The sequence below is a fragment of the Colobus angolensis genome, unplaced genomic scaffold (assembly GCF_000951035.1).
Source record: "Colobus angolensis palliatus isolate OR3802 unplaced genomic scaffold, Cang.pa_1.0 Scaffold32, whole genome shotgun sequence".
Classification (NCBI taxonomy): Eukaryota; Metazoa; Chordata; class Mammalia; order Primates; family Cercopithecidae; genus Colobus; species Colobus angolensis.
Genome location: NW_012116488.1, coordinates 3,964,013 through 3,980,657, shown reverse-complemented (window position 1 = coordinate 3,980,657; position 16,645 = coordinate 3,964,013). Strand labels below are relative to the sequence as shown.

Genomic DNA, 16,645 nt, shown 5'->3' with positions numbered 1-16,645 from the left:
GCTGTCTTTCAGTACTTACGTCACAGGCCCCCTCGGGTAACAGCCCTGCTCCCGTGGTTTTCTTTCCTTTGTTGTGGAATAAACATTTAGATCACCCCGATTCAAAGAGAACCTCCTGCCACTCTTATTCCTCAACCGGGCCTGTAGACACTGAGGACAACTTGCTCAGTTCCTGCTCGAGTTCAAGGAGCCTTTCAGCTGCTGTGTTTCCCTGAGCATCCCTCCCTGTGTCAAATGCCTGTAAACTAAAAAAGTAGTCCCAAATGGTCTGGAGACATTGGCCTTTCTCGCTGAGGAACTTTAACCTCTTTTTGACCAGCGAGATAATTCCTAAAGACATCCTGTTCTAAAATTCTGAGGTAAAAAGTGAAAGTAGGCACCCTGACTGTGGAGTGGCCATTCTTTTACTTCTTTACTAGATTAACTAAAATATATTATTTAAATGAATGCCCCCCATTTTTTTTTTACATTTTGAATGTGACTCCTAGAAGATTGGGAATTAGCACATGGCTGGCGCCATATCCCAGTGGGGCTGCACTGGTCCCGGCTGCTTTCTCGGAGTTGCACAGGAAGGGGCTCGTGGCATCAAGCCGCCATGCTAGCCACGGTCATCGGTCTCTTCTGCCCCTCTAATTCCTCAACTCAGGTTAAGAGCAAAATAGATGACTGAATGCTGCTTTTAGCTCATCAAAGCCTGAAAGTACTAGAAATACGGTGGAAAAGCCCACTGAACACTCCGAACATCAGTAACTAGTATTCTATCTAATTCAGTTGGATTCCATACTTGCCTCACAATGAATGTTCTTAGCAATGAATAGATTTCATCACAAATATGAAAATCTGTGTGTATTTCTCTCTGTGGGAGTGGTAATGTTCTCCCTTCTTGATACTTTTTTTAACTCAGGGATTTTAGGTCGCCTTTTTACCATTTTGATTTTGTGACTTCAAATTTGCTAAAGACTTCTAAGCTGATCTTGTTACTGCACGCAGAAGGAAATCACAGTTAGTGTTAAGACACGAGGCTGTACACAGTTAAAAAGCCAGTTCTTGGCCGGGTGTGCTGGCTCATGCCTATAATCCCAGCGCTTTGGGAGGCCAAGGCAGGCGGATCACCTGTGCTCAGGAGTTCGAAACAAGCCTGGCCAACATGGTGAAACCCTGTCTCTACTAAAAAATACAAAAATTAGCCAGGCATGGTGGCAGGTGCCTGTAATCCCAACTACTTGGGAGGCTGAGGCAGGAGAATCACTTGAAGCTGGGAGGTGGAGGTTGCAATGAGCCAAGATCATGCCATTGCACTCCAGCCTGGACAACAAAAGCAAAACTCCATCTTAAAAAATAATAATAATAATAATAATTCTTACACATTAAATAGCTTAGGGTTGGAGAATTTTTCCTTTTGGTATAGCCTTTGACTTAGGTCAGAATTAAAGCTAGACAAAGAATAAACTATGTCCAAAATGTAATGTACCTGAAAGGTATGTACATATTTGCAATTTAGGTCCTGCTCTGTAGTAGATCAAGAACTTGATCAAGAATGCAAACCAAAATAGCATTCTCTCCTGAGTAAAACTGCGTTTGAAAGTCGGCCCTAGTATCTGTGTGATATTCGGGGCCCCAGAACTTCCAGCTGCTTGGTCTGTCCACTGCCCTTGGAAAGGGGCACGCCCCCTCCTGGGAGGGTTACCTTATACGGTGACAGGAAGGAACAGGTCCGGTGGCCATCCACTTGTCTAGTTCTAAATACACACACGGGCAGGACAGTTCTTGGGGAACTCCTGTAGCATGTCTGCTTCCTTGTTTTCACAGTTCTTGCAACTGTGTTCTGTCACCGGGTTTCCTGTGTGACTGACATTCTTACAACAGTGATTCCCTCGCCTCATCCGTAGATCGCTGTGAATTACGTTCCTGAGTCAAGACTCAGTATCATTGGGATGTCAGTTTTCCCCAAATTAACGTACTCTCCGTTCGAATCTCAGCAGGCTTTTTATCCTCAAGAAATTGAAAAAGCTAATTCTAAAATTCACATGGAAATGCAAAGGATCTAGAATAGCCAAAACAACTGTGAAAAAGAATGAAGTTGGAAAACTAATAACACTATGCAATTCCAAGACCTCTTATAGTTTTTGTTTGTTTCTGGAGACAGGTTCTCACTGTGTCACCCAGGCTGGAGTGCAGTGGCACGATCACAGCGATCACAGCACACTGCAGGCTCAACCTCCTGGGCTCAAGCGATCCTCCTACCTCAGCCTCCTGAAGTGCTGAGATTACAGGTGTGAGACCCTGTGCCTGGCCTGACTCCTCGTAGATTTCTATGGATCAGTTGAATCAGTTGAATTCAACATATCCAGATGAAAGTATTTATGGAGTGCAGTGTCTAGGTATAATATTTGAAATGATAAATTCTGCTCCTTTTTTTTTTTTTTTGAGAGACAGGGTCTTGCTCTGACACCCAGGCTGGAATGCAGTGGCAGTCTTGGCTCACTGCAGCCTTGGCCTCCTGGACTCAAGCAATCCGCCCACCTCAGCCTCCCAAGTAGCGGTGACTACCAGCACCACCACATTCAGCTGATTTTTGTATTTTTAGCAGAGACAGAGTTTTACCATGTTGACTAGGCTGGTCTCAAACTCCTGGTCTCAAGTGATCTGCCTGCCTCGGCCTCCCAAAGTGCTGGGATTACAGGCGTGAGCCCACCACACCCAGCCAATAAACTTTTCTTAAGTTGAAAAATGTTTGGAGTGGTTTTCCTAAAATTCTGAAAAGCACTATTGTTAAAGCAAAAAGAAGGTACCAGTTCAAGGCTGCAGTGAGCTACTGAGCTACGATCGCACCACTGCCCTCCAGCCTGGGTGACAGAGCCAGACTCAGACTCTCAAAACTTTAAAAAAAAAAAAGGTACCAGGATGCAGGAAAAATGTATGTGCACAATTTGGTGACCAAATTGACATAAGAAATTATAGCTAAAAATTAAGCTTTTTTTGGTTTTTATATATAGTCATTTGAAGATATTCAATACCCTTTTAATTTTATTTTCAGCTAACTTTATTTTTCCAAAATAATTTCACATTTCTCTGAGATGATGTGAGGGTTGGCTTGGGACAGGTGTGAAAGGTAGTTGAAGGAATAGCTGGAGAGCGGGAAGCAGGCTGTGATGCCAATGAATGGAGTAGGCTGGATTTTTGTGGAGAAATTCAACCATGTATTTACCTATCCTTTATTTACACTTCCTTCAAGAAACTAGTATAACCCTATTCAGAACATTCAAAGAAAACTAGCACATATCATGTGAATGACATTTATATCACAGACATTTAAAATGTTTGCAATTCTCATTTTTAACAGTTGGTCGGGAGAAAAGCATCACCAACCACGCAAGTAAGGAAGGTGTAGAGAGACGGAAGGTGGTCAGTGCAGGTACTCATTATTCAACGCGTAGAGCACACGGAAGGCCTGTTCTCCAGGAAAAGAACTGACGAGTTAACATGTACATGAAGTATTTTCCCTTTTGTCCATGTCATTCCAGCTTGTGATGGTCAAAACAAAGAAATGTGGCGACTGGGAGGCCGAGCACAATGGCACACGCCTGTAATCCCAACACTTTGGGAGGCCGAGTGTAATGGCACACGCCTGTAATCCCAACACTCAGGGCGGATCACCTGAGGTCAGGAGTTCGAGACTAGCCTGACCAACATGGTGAAACCCTGCTTCTACTAAATAACAAAAAATAACCAGACGTGGTGGTGGGCGCCTGTAATCCCAGCTATTTGGGAGGCTGAGGCAGGAGAATCACTTGAACCCGGGAGGTAGAGGTTGCAGTGAGGCGAGGTTGCACCATTGCACTCCAGCCTGGGTGACAGAGCGAGACTCCGTGTCAAAAATAAAAATAAAATAATTTTAAAACAGAAATTTGGTGGCTGGGCACCATGGCTCACACCTGTAATCCCAACACCTTGGGAGGCCGAGGCAGGAGAATTGCTCAAGGCCAGGAGTTTGAGACCAGCCTGGGCAGCACAGCAAGACCTCATCTCTAGAAAAAAAAAAATTTAGCCAACCATGTGGTGTATGCCTGTAGTCCTAGCTACTCAGGAGACTGAGGCAGGGGGATCCTTTAAGCCCAGGAGTTCAAGGCAACAGTGAGCTGTAATCACACCGCTGCATTCTAGCCTGGGTGACAAAGACCCTGTCTCTAATTTAAAAAGAAAAAATTTTTTTAAGAAATTTGGTCCCTTAAGAAATGTTGATTATTTCTATCCCAAATTAAGTAGTAAGGTTTGAACGTACACCTTTATAAGAGGAAGAAAACTTGCATAGCCATGTATGCCCAACCCCTGGTGTTCTTTCAGCACTTACGGTTTACACTGAGCCTTCCGGGCCTGCCCGTGGGCTGCAGAAGAGAGGCCACCTCTCGCTGACTTGTGTCTCCCGCGGTCTGCTCCGCCCTTGCCAGCATGTTCACCTGCACATCCCCTCCGCCGGGCGCTTCATCAGCCCACCATCTGCATGCTGTCTTCTTCTCCCTGCCCCCTGTCCTCATTTTTTTGCTTTGTGGATAGTAACATTATTCTCTGCTTTGCACATCAATTCAATTTAAAATGTCTAAGCAGAAAGGCCCAGATATGTCCACCGGTTTTCTGTCCTTTCAGAAGCTCTGGGGTCACGTTTGTGTTCTCAGTTTGCATTCACTGGTTCCAGCTCCAAGCTTTTTACTGTTGCCTTTTTCTATGAAAATGTTTCTTCTCTTTGGAGTGCCTATTGCAGCTGTAATTACATATTTTAAGTATGTAAAAATCTTGGTTTTGTTTTGCTTCACTTTGTTTTAGAGATCAACAAAGAATGGGCATAAAATTCAGGGTAGGATTTCACCTCTGAGTTTCTCATGGGTTGAAGTAGACATGCTCTGCATCCTCACACATGAACACGCTCTTACAAGTACCGTGATGGGCGAGGGGACCGTGACCTTCACCATCTCCAGAAGTGGAAGATTCTCCCAAAGCTCTCACGCTGGTTTCCAGGGGGAGAAAAAAAATCAAAAGTCCTGCCCCTACCACGAGTGAATGTGAATATTCAAATAACATTTCTAGAAATCATCCTAAAGTGATGTGACACAAAATTCTTTTTAAACCTTGACATTATTGCTGTTTTCATCGATACATTTGCAAAGAACCCTGCTGGGAAACACTTAGCAAAAATTTGAACTTTTCATTCAGGACCTCTGCAAGTCCTTGGATTTTTCATTAAAGCGAAGGAAAATTTATTTTACCTCCATGTCAAAATCAGACATCTGGAATCTGTGAGGGTTGTGTTCTTTTTGTTGTCAAATGATTGACTTAAATTTTGTCTGCTAGATGTACCACAAAAGTAACTTAGTCTCTTTTAATACACTGAACAAAAAGGAAGACTTAATTCTGGTTAAGAAACTTTGTCCTGAGAAGTTTCTAACTAATTGGCAGTCAAGTCTTCTGGCATATACATCATGTTTGGGTGATTTAGATGGTTTATTGTTTTGTTTCAAAATATTGGTATTAACACAGCGTCTCTACTTTTAAACTGGATTATGTGTTTACTGGTGGAAATGGATGCTTTTGATATGTAAACTCTCCAAATTAAGTTTCCCTTTTATTGCAGATACAGTTACCCAAATCCTCATGCAAAAATGGGATTCACTTAATTTTTTTTTTAAGTGAAACCAAAATTTCCTAGACTTTACGAAGACAATGGATTGGAGAAGAGAGTATTTTTTTTTCAATTTGATAGACGTTTGAAATCCAATTTAAATGTTTTTCATTCATTTTTTTTCTTTGTCTCCAAGGAAATTTTTTCTTTTTTTTTTTTTTTTTTTTTTTTTTTGAGGTGGAGTCTCGCCCTGTCACCCAGGCTGGAATGCAGTGGTGCGATCTCGGCTCACTGCAACCTCCACCTCCCGGGTTCAAGCGGTTCTCCTGCCCCAGCCTCTCAAGTAGCTGGGATTACAGGCACGCACCACTACACCCAGCTAATTTTTGTATTTTTGGTAGAGACGAGGTTTCACTATGTTGGTCAGGCTGGTCTCGAACTCCTGACCTCGTGATCCACCCGCCTCGGCCTCCCGAAGTGCTGGGATTACAGGCGTGAGTGACCGCGCCCAGCCGGAAATTTCTACTTCTTGAAATGCTTCTGTAGGGGACATGCTGATGAAATGGCTTTAATGACATTTATGAAATAGGAGGTTACTTACGAGATTTACTAAAATGCATGAATTCTGCAAATTAGAGGTACTGAGTCCTGTGTACAAGCACTGCACATTTCAGAAGACCAAAACGCCAGTATTGAACACACAGGCCCTCACACGAGTCACGATTTTTAGTGGCAAGACATTTTTGGTGAATTTCCATGATAAGACATAAGGCCGTTTCCCTGTGGCCAGGGTGCCAACAGTGAGTGGGTGAGGCACACGTGCCTCGCGGTTATCCTTTGACTTCCACCTCAGAAGTAAGCTTGCTTTTCAGATAGCTTAGTTTGTAGCCAACGCCATTGCATTTCTAATTCCAGGCACAGAAAGATCCGAAGAAGGACCGTCCTCTTGCACGCCGCAAGTCCGAGCTGCCTCAGGACCCCCACACCAAGAAAGCCTTGGAAGCTCACTGCAGGGCTGATGAGCCGGCCTCCCAGGACGGCCGCTAGCCTCCGGGGTGCCGCATCGGGGCTGGGCCCGCCAGTTCTTTTCTGGATTCTGTAGAAAATACATACTTTCTGTGCCATACCAATCAGTTACACTCAAAGCTTTCTTGGACCCCGTTCTGTAGGCAATGACGTGCGTCCGCCTCAGCGCGAGATTAGGAGTTCAAACAATGGTGACTTCCCAAAGCCCGCTGGCAGAGCCGCGGGTTGACGACGGTGTCCTCACAGTGTCGTCGCCACCCCAGCATAGTCCACGTCAGACTATTTCACAAAGTCAGAGCTATAGGAAAGCACCCTGCCCTTCATCTTCATGTTCTCCCAAATGCAACTTAGGATCTTTTAACATAGGTGGTTCTGTGATAACATCAATGTTTTCCAAATCAAAGGAACACTTTAAAAAGTATGACCTATTTTTTAAGACTTTACAGCCTTTGAAATGGTTTCCACGCGATTGTTACGCCAGCAGTTCTCGTTTGTTTGTTTTTCAGTCTCAGTGAAATGGCTGTTTGCTTTCGAGTTCTCACACAACGTACTGGGAAAATGACAATCCTCAACCGCTGGTATTTGCTAAGGGGTCTCTTCACTTTGATGAGTGACATGAATACCGTGTCTCCTTCTCTTGTGTGTACCTAAAGCCATATTTCCAAGTCTGTGGTACTCCAGGATTCCAGGAGTAAGCTTGTAGAAGAAATTTATCTTAAAAGAGATTGCTCTGAAATCTATCTTAAAAGAGCTTGCTCTGTCTACCTTGACAGAAATTGGAGTTTAAAAATTATGTGTTCATATTGCTATTTGCAGATTTCATTTCCATCAACTTAAACATTGTTGCCCTTCAACAAGGCTCTTGAATTCATAAAATTATAGTCTCTAAGAATTCCACATTTGATGGAAAGTTGGAGCCAAATCATCTTGAGTTAAGCCAGTTCTTAGCCTAATGCAAACTGCAGCTGTCTTTGAGCGTAAAGTAACACAACAGCGTTGCACGGGACCGGCACTGCCGCTGCCTTCCCCGAAGGCTGCATCGCGGTTCTGAGAGCTTGGAGGAGGCACCAGCGAGGATGATGTTCAGTGGGGCTCTTTCTGTTGAAAAGAGCTCACATTATCAACACCGCGTAAGGAAAATAGTGTCTGAGTTTTCATCGGTCTTCAAATGCTGCTATGTATTCCACAGACTTCCTTGCATGTACTGAGCTTTTTTAGATGGAATAGCACAAGGAGAAAAATCTTTAAACTTAGTGCTTTGTCTATTCTTTATTTCTCTCAGGGTGGCCAGTATTTTGACTTATTTATCCTGCTTGAAAGCTACTTGAGATGTGTACTGCTATTCTAAACACGTGATTCTAGTTTCTTTCATCTCTGGCATAAGATTATATAACTTAAGTGTCTTGATGCATAAAAGACAAAATCTGGCTTTTTTTAGGAGCTGGTTTTTCATCGAGGTCTCGGGTATCCTTTTAAAGATTGTGAGAAGCAGACATTGCTCCTTGTGCAGCCCTAGTGCCTGCTGCCCACTGCTGTCATTTCAAGCCACTGGCAATGCTTCTGTCCTCGTGTCTTGGAGAAATCACCTGGGGGGAGGGGACTTCTTGTGTTAAGAGCAAGTGCAGGTATGAAATGCGAAGACTGCCCCAGCTAAAAGTGGACAAGTCCACTTTGTGAGATGAACACTTCCTGAGAAACTTGACACGTATCTCTCCATTTTACCATTCTGAAAACTTATCATTCAAAAAAAACAGTTTAGATGCCTTCTCCTTTTGAGGGAAAAAGGGTGCTTTTTATTGTATAAAGCAGCGTCTTATGTATTTTGATATACCATTGTTTGAACTTCCGTCTTTAGCTGATAGATTCTCAAATATCCTTGATTTTGGATGTTCAGTATGTTTGTGAGAGAGGTTGCTGGGAAGACTCTCTTTTCGCCCTAGGGAAAAAGCAAAATATCAATGTTTGGTTGACTGTGTAAAGCTCAGTGTGTAAGAACATCTTTTTGTCTAGGTTTTCTTTCTGCTCTTTATTGAAGACAAACACTCACCAAAAAGAAAAATAAAAGTTTTCAGAGAAACCAGTTTTCTTTGGCAAGAGTATTACTTAATATTTTAGCCTCCTAAAGGTTCCCTAGTTAGTACTTGGACTCCTGTGCTAATTGTCAGCTTACATATCATTGTATAGAGACTGTTTATTCTGTACCAAACTGATTTCAAAAGTATTACATTGAAAATAAACCGGTGACTGTTTTTCTTCATAAAGTTCTGCGTTTGGCATCTTCACTCTTTCCAGAATGTATCTGTACATCAGAAATGTCACTATTCCAAGTGTCTTTTTAGTGTGGCTTTAGTATGGCTTCCTTTTAATATTGTACATACATTGTATCTTTGTTTTATGGTAATAAGTAATAAAAATGTAGACTTCATATTTTGTACAAAATGTCCTATGTACAGAATAAAAAAATTCATAGAAACAGCAAATATAGGTAAGTGGCACAATTATTTTTCTTTAGAAAATACCTGTAACTTTATGCATTAGTGAAATGTTAAGTACCGACATATTTTTTAACATTTTGTAATTCGGAACTTTTTGTTTTGACCTTGTTTATGAAGAGAAACTTCAGACACCTGCCATTTAATATGCTCTTTTATCTAATTTTCAAAAACTAAAAAACGGTGTATCATATGGACTAAATAAAGAACATGTGAATTTTATTGCTCATCATGAAACTAAATTTAGCCATGGTGTTGGGCAAGCTGGCTCGGACGTGATCGGGTTCCCGTTAGGTCAGGGCCGCCCGCACACAGGGCGCTGACTGCTGAGGGGCTGGCCGTCTCCATCCAGCCGGCCTGGAGCGCTGACTGCACCAGCTGCTAGCCACAGCTGTTCAAAGCTAAGTCTATCCACTGATGTTTTACTTAGTGGAAAAGGCAGTGTGACTTTTTATAGACCACCTCTTGGTTTGGTTTGGGTTTGGGGGCTTTTTTGAGTAGGAAAAGGTGAATCAATACAACTTATAGAAATGAAAGTCTTGAAAATAGGGAATTGCTGGAAGTATGAATTTGGGATCCTAGTTCACCCACCTCCTCAATGGAGAGATCATTATCCTCGCTGATGCTCTTGCGAGAAGCCCATGGAAACAGGACTAAAGTGTGACCTCCTCGTGGCGTGGTTATAACCTCACCTTTCCATAGCTGTGTGTGGTCAGCTCGCCGGCTGGCGTGGGAGGGCAAGCTTTGTCCTTAGCTTCCTTCTCTACCCAGTGGTGTCTGTGCTCCCTTCGCACTGACAGAGGTGCAGACGCCGACGCTCTCTGCAGCTAGGGCACATGGACAAGGCTGAGACCCAGGCAGAGTGTGGTCTTTGTCCTAAGGGTCCAGTAACTTTGCTGGCTGTTTTGAGGAACCACACATGCCCCACTGCCACCTAAAAGTGGGCACGCCAGCCGGAAGACTTCACATCCTGCGCCGCTACTCAGATCAGTGTTTCTGCAGACTAGATGTTTGCCCGCTGCGGTCCTTATCCCCCATCTTGAAACTGGGGGAAACCTGGTGTTTGGTAACTTCCTGCAGCACAAGAGTTCGAGAGGACTCGCTCACCGAGGCATGCTGCGATTTCAGCCCAGCTGCACGCTGCTGCTATTTTGGGGTAGCAAGAAGCATAAAGGCAAAACTACTGGCTTCGTGTCTCCTGTGAGGGTTGGCAGCAGCCATCAGCAGTAATGACAAGGAGAACTCGTATCTCTTACCACTGCCTTTATGCCAGGAGCTGTGCTGGGTGCCTCATTTCCCTGGGTTAATTTACTTAATTCTCACAACCCACCAAATAATTTGCTACTCTTATCCTCATTCACAAATGAGGAAACTGAGGCACACAAAGGTGCAGTCACTTGCCCGAGGTCACGCAAATACTGAGTGGAGCCAGGTTGCTACCCAAGCAGTGTGGCCTGGGGTCCAAGCCCCGACCATCACATTACATGGTGGAAATGCCTTCTAGATGGGCAGCGTCATGGGTGATGGTGAACACAGGTGAGGGCCTGGGGACATGCTCGCAGCACCACGTCAGGCCATAGGAACACCCCCAGGTGAACAGTGTGAAGTTACGGTATTGTCAACCTAAAGGAAGAAACGGACAATACAGGGAGAGGCCGGGCCCCACGGCTCATGTCTGTCATCCCAGCTACTCGGGAGGCTGAGGTGGGAGGACCACTTGAGCCCAACAGGTTGAGACCGCAGTGAGTTATCATCTCACTGCTGCATGCCAGCCTGGGCGACAGAGCAAGACCTTGTCTCAAAAAGAAGGTACAGGGAGAGAGCTTATTTGGGCCAAGGTTGAGAGCTGCAGCCTGGGAAACACTTGCAAGCTGCCTTGAGAAATGCTCTGGGGGAGAAAAAGAGGCTTCGGCATTTAAAAGAGAAAGGACAGATCAGGAAAGGGGCAGTTCCTCAAGTTGTTTTTCAGGAGTCCTCGCTGGTTGACAGAAACACTTGAGTGATTGGCTATACGTTGTTGAACCACAGGGCGCGAGATATGGTGTCCAACATGTGGCACTGTTAGGTACGTGCATAGCTACTGGTGCCAGTCTGGAGCCCACACAGCGAGCTTCAGGAGATGATCTCCCGAGGCAGGAGGGGGAGTGGGGCGCGGGGGCTCACCTTCCTCGGGTAAAAAGTGTTTCCTTCTCATCCTGAACTCCAGGTGAATCCCTTGCATCTGCATTCACCACCATTGACACTGGGGAGAACCCCAGGCCCTGCAAGGTCGAGGGGTGACCATGGTCATGGACCCCGGGGTCTGTACTTTATAACCATGGCCCCATGGAGATACCCAGGGCCACCCAGAGCCCGTGCTCGGCCCCGACGTTGCACTGGGGAAGCAGTCCCTATGGAGACAGTGTCAAGGGACTGCTGTGGTGGCTGTGGGCTCTGACGGTGTACTTGACCCCAGAACCAGAAGAGCTTGATTCCAGTCCAGGGGCTCCCGTTCCTCAGAGGCTATTTTTTTTGTTTGTTTTGTTTTGTTTTGTTTTTGAGACAGAGTCTCACTGTGTCACCCAGGCTGGAGTGCAGTGGCACGACCTCAGCTCACTGTAACCTCTGCCTCCTGGGTTTAAGCAATTCTCCTGTCTCGGCCTCCGGAGTAGCTGGGATTACAGGCGCCCACTACCACACCCAGCTAATTTTATATTTTTAGTAGAGACGGGTTTCACCATGTTGGCCAGGCTGGTCTCAAACTCATGACCTTGTGATCCGCCTGCCTCAGCCTCCCAAAGTGCTGGGATTACAGGCATGAGCCACCGTGCCCAGCCCGAGGCTTTTGTTTTTATGTAATTTAGATTTTATAAAACGTCAGCATTTTTGTAAACAAACATGCTAAATTTCAGCACTTTGGAGACCACCACACATTAGCCTCTGTTCTCATTATATTACTAATGTGAACCTATAAAATTATCAAAGGTTCAGCTCTTATTTAATATGTAGTTTTATATAAGATTTCATTTGGAGGAAAAAAAATGGATTCCACTGTCAAAAAGTTTGAAATGTACTAAGCTTAATTCAGCTCCTTTTTTAGAGAAGGGAACAGACCCAGAGGTGCAGAGCTGGGCCCACACTGACTGGAAGCCAACTGTCCCCTACTCTCATAAGACTTTCTGCTTCGTATAAAAAGCATGATGTTGGGGCCAGGCGCGGTGGCTCAAGCCTGTAATCCCAGCACTTTGGGAGGCTGAGGCGGGCGGATCACGAGGTCAGGAGATCGAGACCATCCTGGCTAACACGGTGAAACCCCGTCTCTACTAAAAATACAAGAAAATTAGCTGGGCGTGGTGGCGGGCACCTGTAGTCCCAGCTACTCGGGAGGCTGAGGCAGGAGAATGGCGTTAAACCGGGGGGGCGGAGCTTGCAGTGAGCCGAGATCGCGCCACTGCACTCCAGCCTGGGGCACAGAGCAAGACTCCATCTCAAAAAAAAAAAAAGCATGATGTAAATTCCACAGAACTTGGGGGTGGGGGTGCAGGCCACATAACTCCATAATCTCTAGAATTCCTATTTTCCTACTCACAGGTCTTCCTGATCATGTCTGGTGTAGGGTGGTTGCTCTTGAGGGGCTTCTAGAAATACACAGCTAAATAAACATAAGCTGGGGCTGGCCCAGGTGTGCTGATTTGTGTATTTTTATAGGATAATACGTAACAAATTGATTACTGGCCAATCCAATAGGGGTTTTTGTTTATGTTTTGGGACCTTTTGTGTTTTTTAGAGATGGGGTCTTGTTGCCCAGGCTGGACTTAGACTTCTGGGCTCAAGTGATCCTCCTGCCTCAGCCTCCTAAGTAGGTGGGACCACAGGCCCGTGCCACCACACCTGGCAATCTAAGAGTTTTCTGACCTATCTTCTTAATTTCTGTAATAAAAGCAACCAGTAACAGATACTGTTGGTGAACAAACATGCAGCACAGCTGTGATGGAAAAAGACTAGTGGAGGGAATGAGGAGAACCAGTGCCCGGGAGCCCCAGAGATGCTAAATGAGCACTTTACAGCCAACAGCGCTGCTCAGGTGCTTCTGCCTCCCAGAAGCGTCGCGCACGCACTCACACACACCTGCCACCCCCGAATCAGAATATGGATCAGAGAGGGTGCCAAGCAAGGGGGAGGATTAGGCCGGATCCTGGTGCTGAAGCATAACATGGAGAAATCAAAGGCTGACATTCTCCCCAGCTCCTCCCTCCCTCCCTTTCTCAGGTGTGGTGACCTCATCTGTCTTCATTTCTGCCTCCAAAACAAGGCTCCCTTCCTGCTGGCGAGCCCCCTGCTGACTCTCCCTTGGGTTCCCCTCTGTGCGCTGCCCTAAGCCGGAGCTTCCATGTCTAATGCCACGCAGGTGAGTCCGTCCACCGGGTACTTCTTGGGTGTTTAGGTGTCTGTTGAAAATGGGTCCTCAATCAAGGAGCGACCCCCAGAGTGAGCGCAATGCCTGAGGCTCGGAGCAGGGTCACCTCCTCCTTTCAAACAGGAATCCATGCTGAGGCTGGAGCCTCTTTAGACCCACGTGGCCCCACAGCCCACAAAACCGAGGCTGACCCCAGGGCTTGAGCTAAAGGAAACAGTCACGTGTATCACCTGTTGCTATCAGACGACTTGTGAGAAGCCGCCTTGTTTCCAGTGCTGTCAGAGCCCGGGTGATTCTCTAGTAAATGCTTTGCCAGGAAACCTGGAGGTTTCTTCCTTCGGGATTGCTGCTTGGTGAGTTTCAAACAGACTAGAAGAAGAAGCCTGCTACAGAAAATTGACATCGTAATTAAAGGCGTGAGACTGGCATGAGGGGCAGAGGAGGGACATGGGGCCCACCCGGAGTCTCCGACCACTCCCAGGCTCAAGAGTTTCCTCTGAGGACTCACAGGGGTGAGTAGAGCTGTCGGACACATGGCTACAATTATGCCAGTGGGCAAATGCTGATGAAAATCAGGAACAGGGCAAGATGCACAAGGCAGGGCCGTCAGGAGACGTCAGAGCTGCCAGCCGTCCTCTCCCCGGGGAGCCCTGCGGCGCACTGGCTTCTCCCGGTGACGGTGTGCACCAGCTCGCGTGGAGTATCGCCAACCAGGGAAGCTCGCCTGAGCATTGGCGTCCACAGTTTTACTGGGGGTATATCATGTGTACATGGTGGCCTCAGTGTCCAGCCCCTCCAGAGGTGGAGCCATCCTGTGTGGCCCGAGACCCCCAGCATAAATCAGACTGTCCAGCAGGGCCCAAGGCCCCCAGCTAAACAAAGGCACTCTCACCAGGCACAGCATGCCAAGGGCGTGTCGGCTGCTGCAAAGCCGGGGAAAAGGCCAGACCTCTCTCTGGACAAGGTCGAACCTTTCCTGAACAGCTGTCCTCCCCACAAGAGGAACCGGAGCACAGAGGGGCTCATCGGCTGGGCCGAGGTAGCTAAGGGCAATGTGGGGGTCCCACAGTCAACCTAGGACCTCCCCAACCCAAAGCTCTTCCCGCTACACAGCAAGAAGAAGGGACCTCCCAGCTAAATGGTGATGCCTGCTTTCCAGTGAATCTGAGAAAGGAGAGGCTTCCAGAATGAGAATAACTTGTAGAGGAGAAGGAATAGAACCTGCCTTCGGAATGTGGACCACTCCCCATAACTCAGAGACAAAACAATCCCATACCTTGAAGTGGCTTGGAGATGAGCTTTCTTTTATATCAACATTAAATACATATGGGTATACCTAGCTTTATTTCCCCCTCAGCTTAGAGTGTGAATGTGTGGTAAGCGTGTTCATCGCTGGATAAGCATCTGGTATGGTCTAATTGGCAATAAGTAGGGGAGTGGGGGCCGGGCGCCGTGGCTCACGCCTGTAATCCCAGCACTTTGGGAGGCCGAGGTGGACAGATCACTTTGGGTTAAGAGTTTGAGACCATCCTGGCCAACACAGTGAAACCCCATCTCTACTAAAAATACAAACGAATTAGCCAGGTGTGGTGGCGGGAGCCTGTAATCCCAGTTACTCGGGAGGCTGAGGCAGGAGAATTGCTTGAACCTGGGAGGCAGAGGTTGCAGTGAGATGAGATCGCGCCATTGCACTCCAGCCTGGGTGACAGAGCAAGAGTCCATCTCAAAAAATAAAAATAAAAATTTAGCTAGGTGTGGTGGTGCACGCCCGTAATCCCAGCTACTGGGGAGGCTGAGGCCGGAGAATCACTTGAACTCGGGAGGTGGAGTTTGTAGCAAGCCGAGATCGCGCCACTTCACTCCAGCCTGGGTGACAGAGTGAGACTTCATCTCAAAAAAAAAAAAAATGTAAGGGAGTGGGAAGTTTTCAGGGAACCCAAGAGCCTGAGTCTTCCTGAATGAGCTCTCCAGCAAGGTGAAAGCCCAGCAGAGTCTCTGGAGGGCAAAAATCTCAGGCAGAAGAAACTTCTGTGACTGCATTCACTCATTCATAACAGAACACTCGCGGGGCCCCCACTGCCCCAGCTGAGGATGAGGAAAGCAACCATGGCTGCCGCTCTCCCTAGCTTCTTTCTCCAGCCTAGAGACCGGCGTGACTCCATCTCGCCATGAGGAGCTCAGGGTGGGAGGAGGCCTCACGGCCGTGTTAGGCAACCCGTGGCTTTACGAGTGAGGACAGCCAGGACCACTGAACCCCAATACCCTCAACACTAGTTAGCACAGCAACAGTGTCAGGCAGACCCCAATCTCTCAACTCCTGGCCCCGCACTTGTGTCAATATGGTACCGCGGTGAGACCCTACATCTGCTCCACTGAAGTTGACCCTGGAGCCAGTGTCGGGTCTCTGATGACCAGGAGGACCTGGTGGTTGCCAGGGTCCCTACAGCCAGTCGCACACCTGCCCCAGGCATGACAGTGTGTCCATGTCCTCATCAAAACAAGTGAAAAGATGGCTGGGTGAGGTGGCGCCTGTAATCCCAGCACTCTGGGAAGCTTAGGTGGGAAGATAGCTGGAGCCCAGGGGTTCCAGACCAGCCTGGGCAACATAGTGACACTGACCCTGTCACTACCAAAAAAACAAAAATTAGCTGGGTGTGGTGGCGCATGCCTGTAGTCCCAGCTACGTGAGAGGCTTGAGGTGGGAGGATCACTTGAGTCCAGGAGACTGAGGCTTCATTGAGCCACGCACTTCAGCCTGGATGACAGAGCAAGACCCTGACTCAAAAACAAAATGAGAAAAGAGCAATGGAATGGTTCCTCTGGAAACTCAGCTTGAAGAAGGATCCTTTTTCTGACATGCTCTTCCTCCACTTTTAGCATGGAAATATACCTTTGGAAATGGCAAGTGTAAATACTAGTTTCTTTTATAATTCTCCACTTGAAAAAAGCTGGCAATACCATTTTAAAATTTAAATAGTACAATAGTGCTCATCAGCCTCCAGACCTACGAAATCCCAATTTCTAGGAACCCCTGGTCTAGTTCAAACCCTGGTTTTACAGGAAATGAAATAGAGAAAGGAAAGCCCCATAACTGGCGAGCCAGCCCCTGTTGTGTAT

General features: G+C 46.7%; 1 protein-coding gene across 3 annotated transcripts in view; it reads left to right on the top strand.

Moving 5' to 3' along the window:
- PPP2R5C (protein phosphatase 2, regulatory subunit B', gamma) overlaps positions 1-9,354 on the top strand; it is a 170,539-nt gene extending 161,185 nt beyond the window's left edge. For all 3 annotated transcript variants that reach the window (XM_011951453.1, XM_011951452.1, XM_011951451.1), the window contains one exon: positions 6,530-9,354. In XM_011951453.1, coding sequence (XP_011806843.1) covers positions 6,530-6,661 — 132 coding nt within the window. In that variant the 3' untranslated portion in view covers positions 6,662-9,354. The remainder of the gene's footprint in view (positions 1-6,529) is intronic.
- Positions 9,355-16,645: the final 7,291 nt, after the last annotated feature.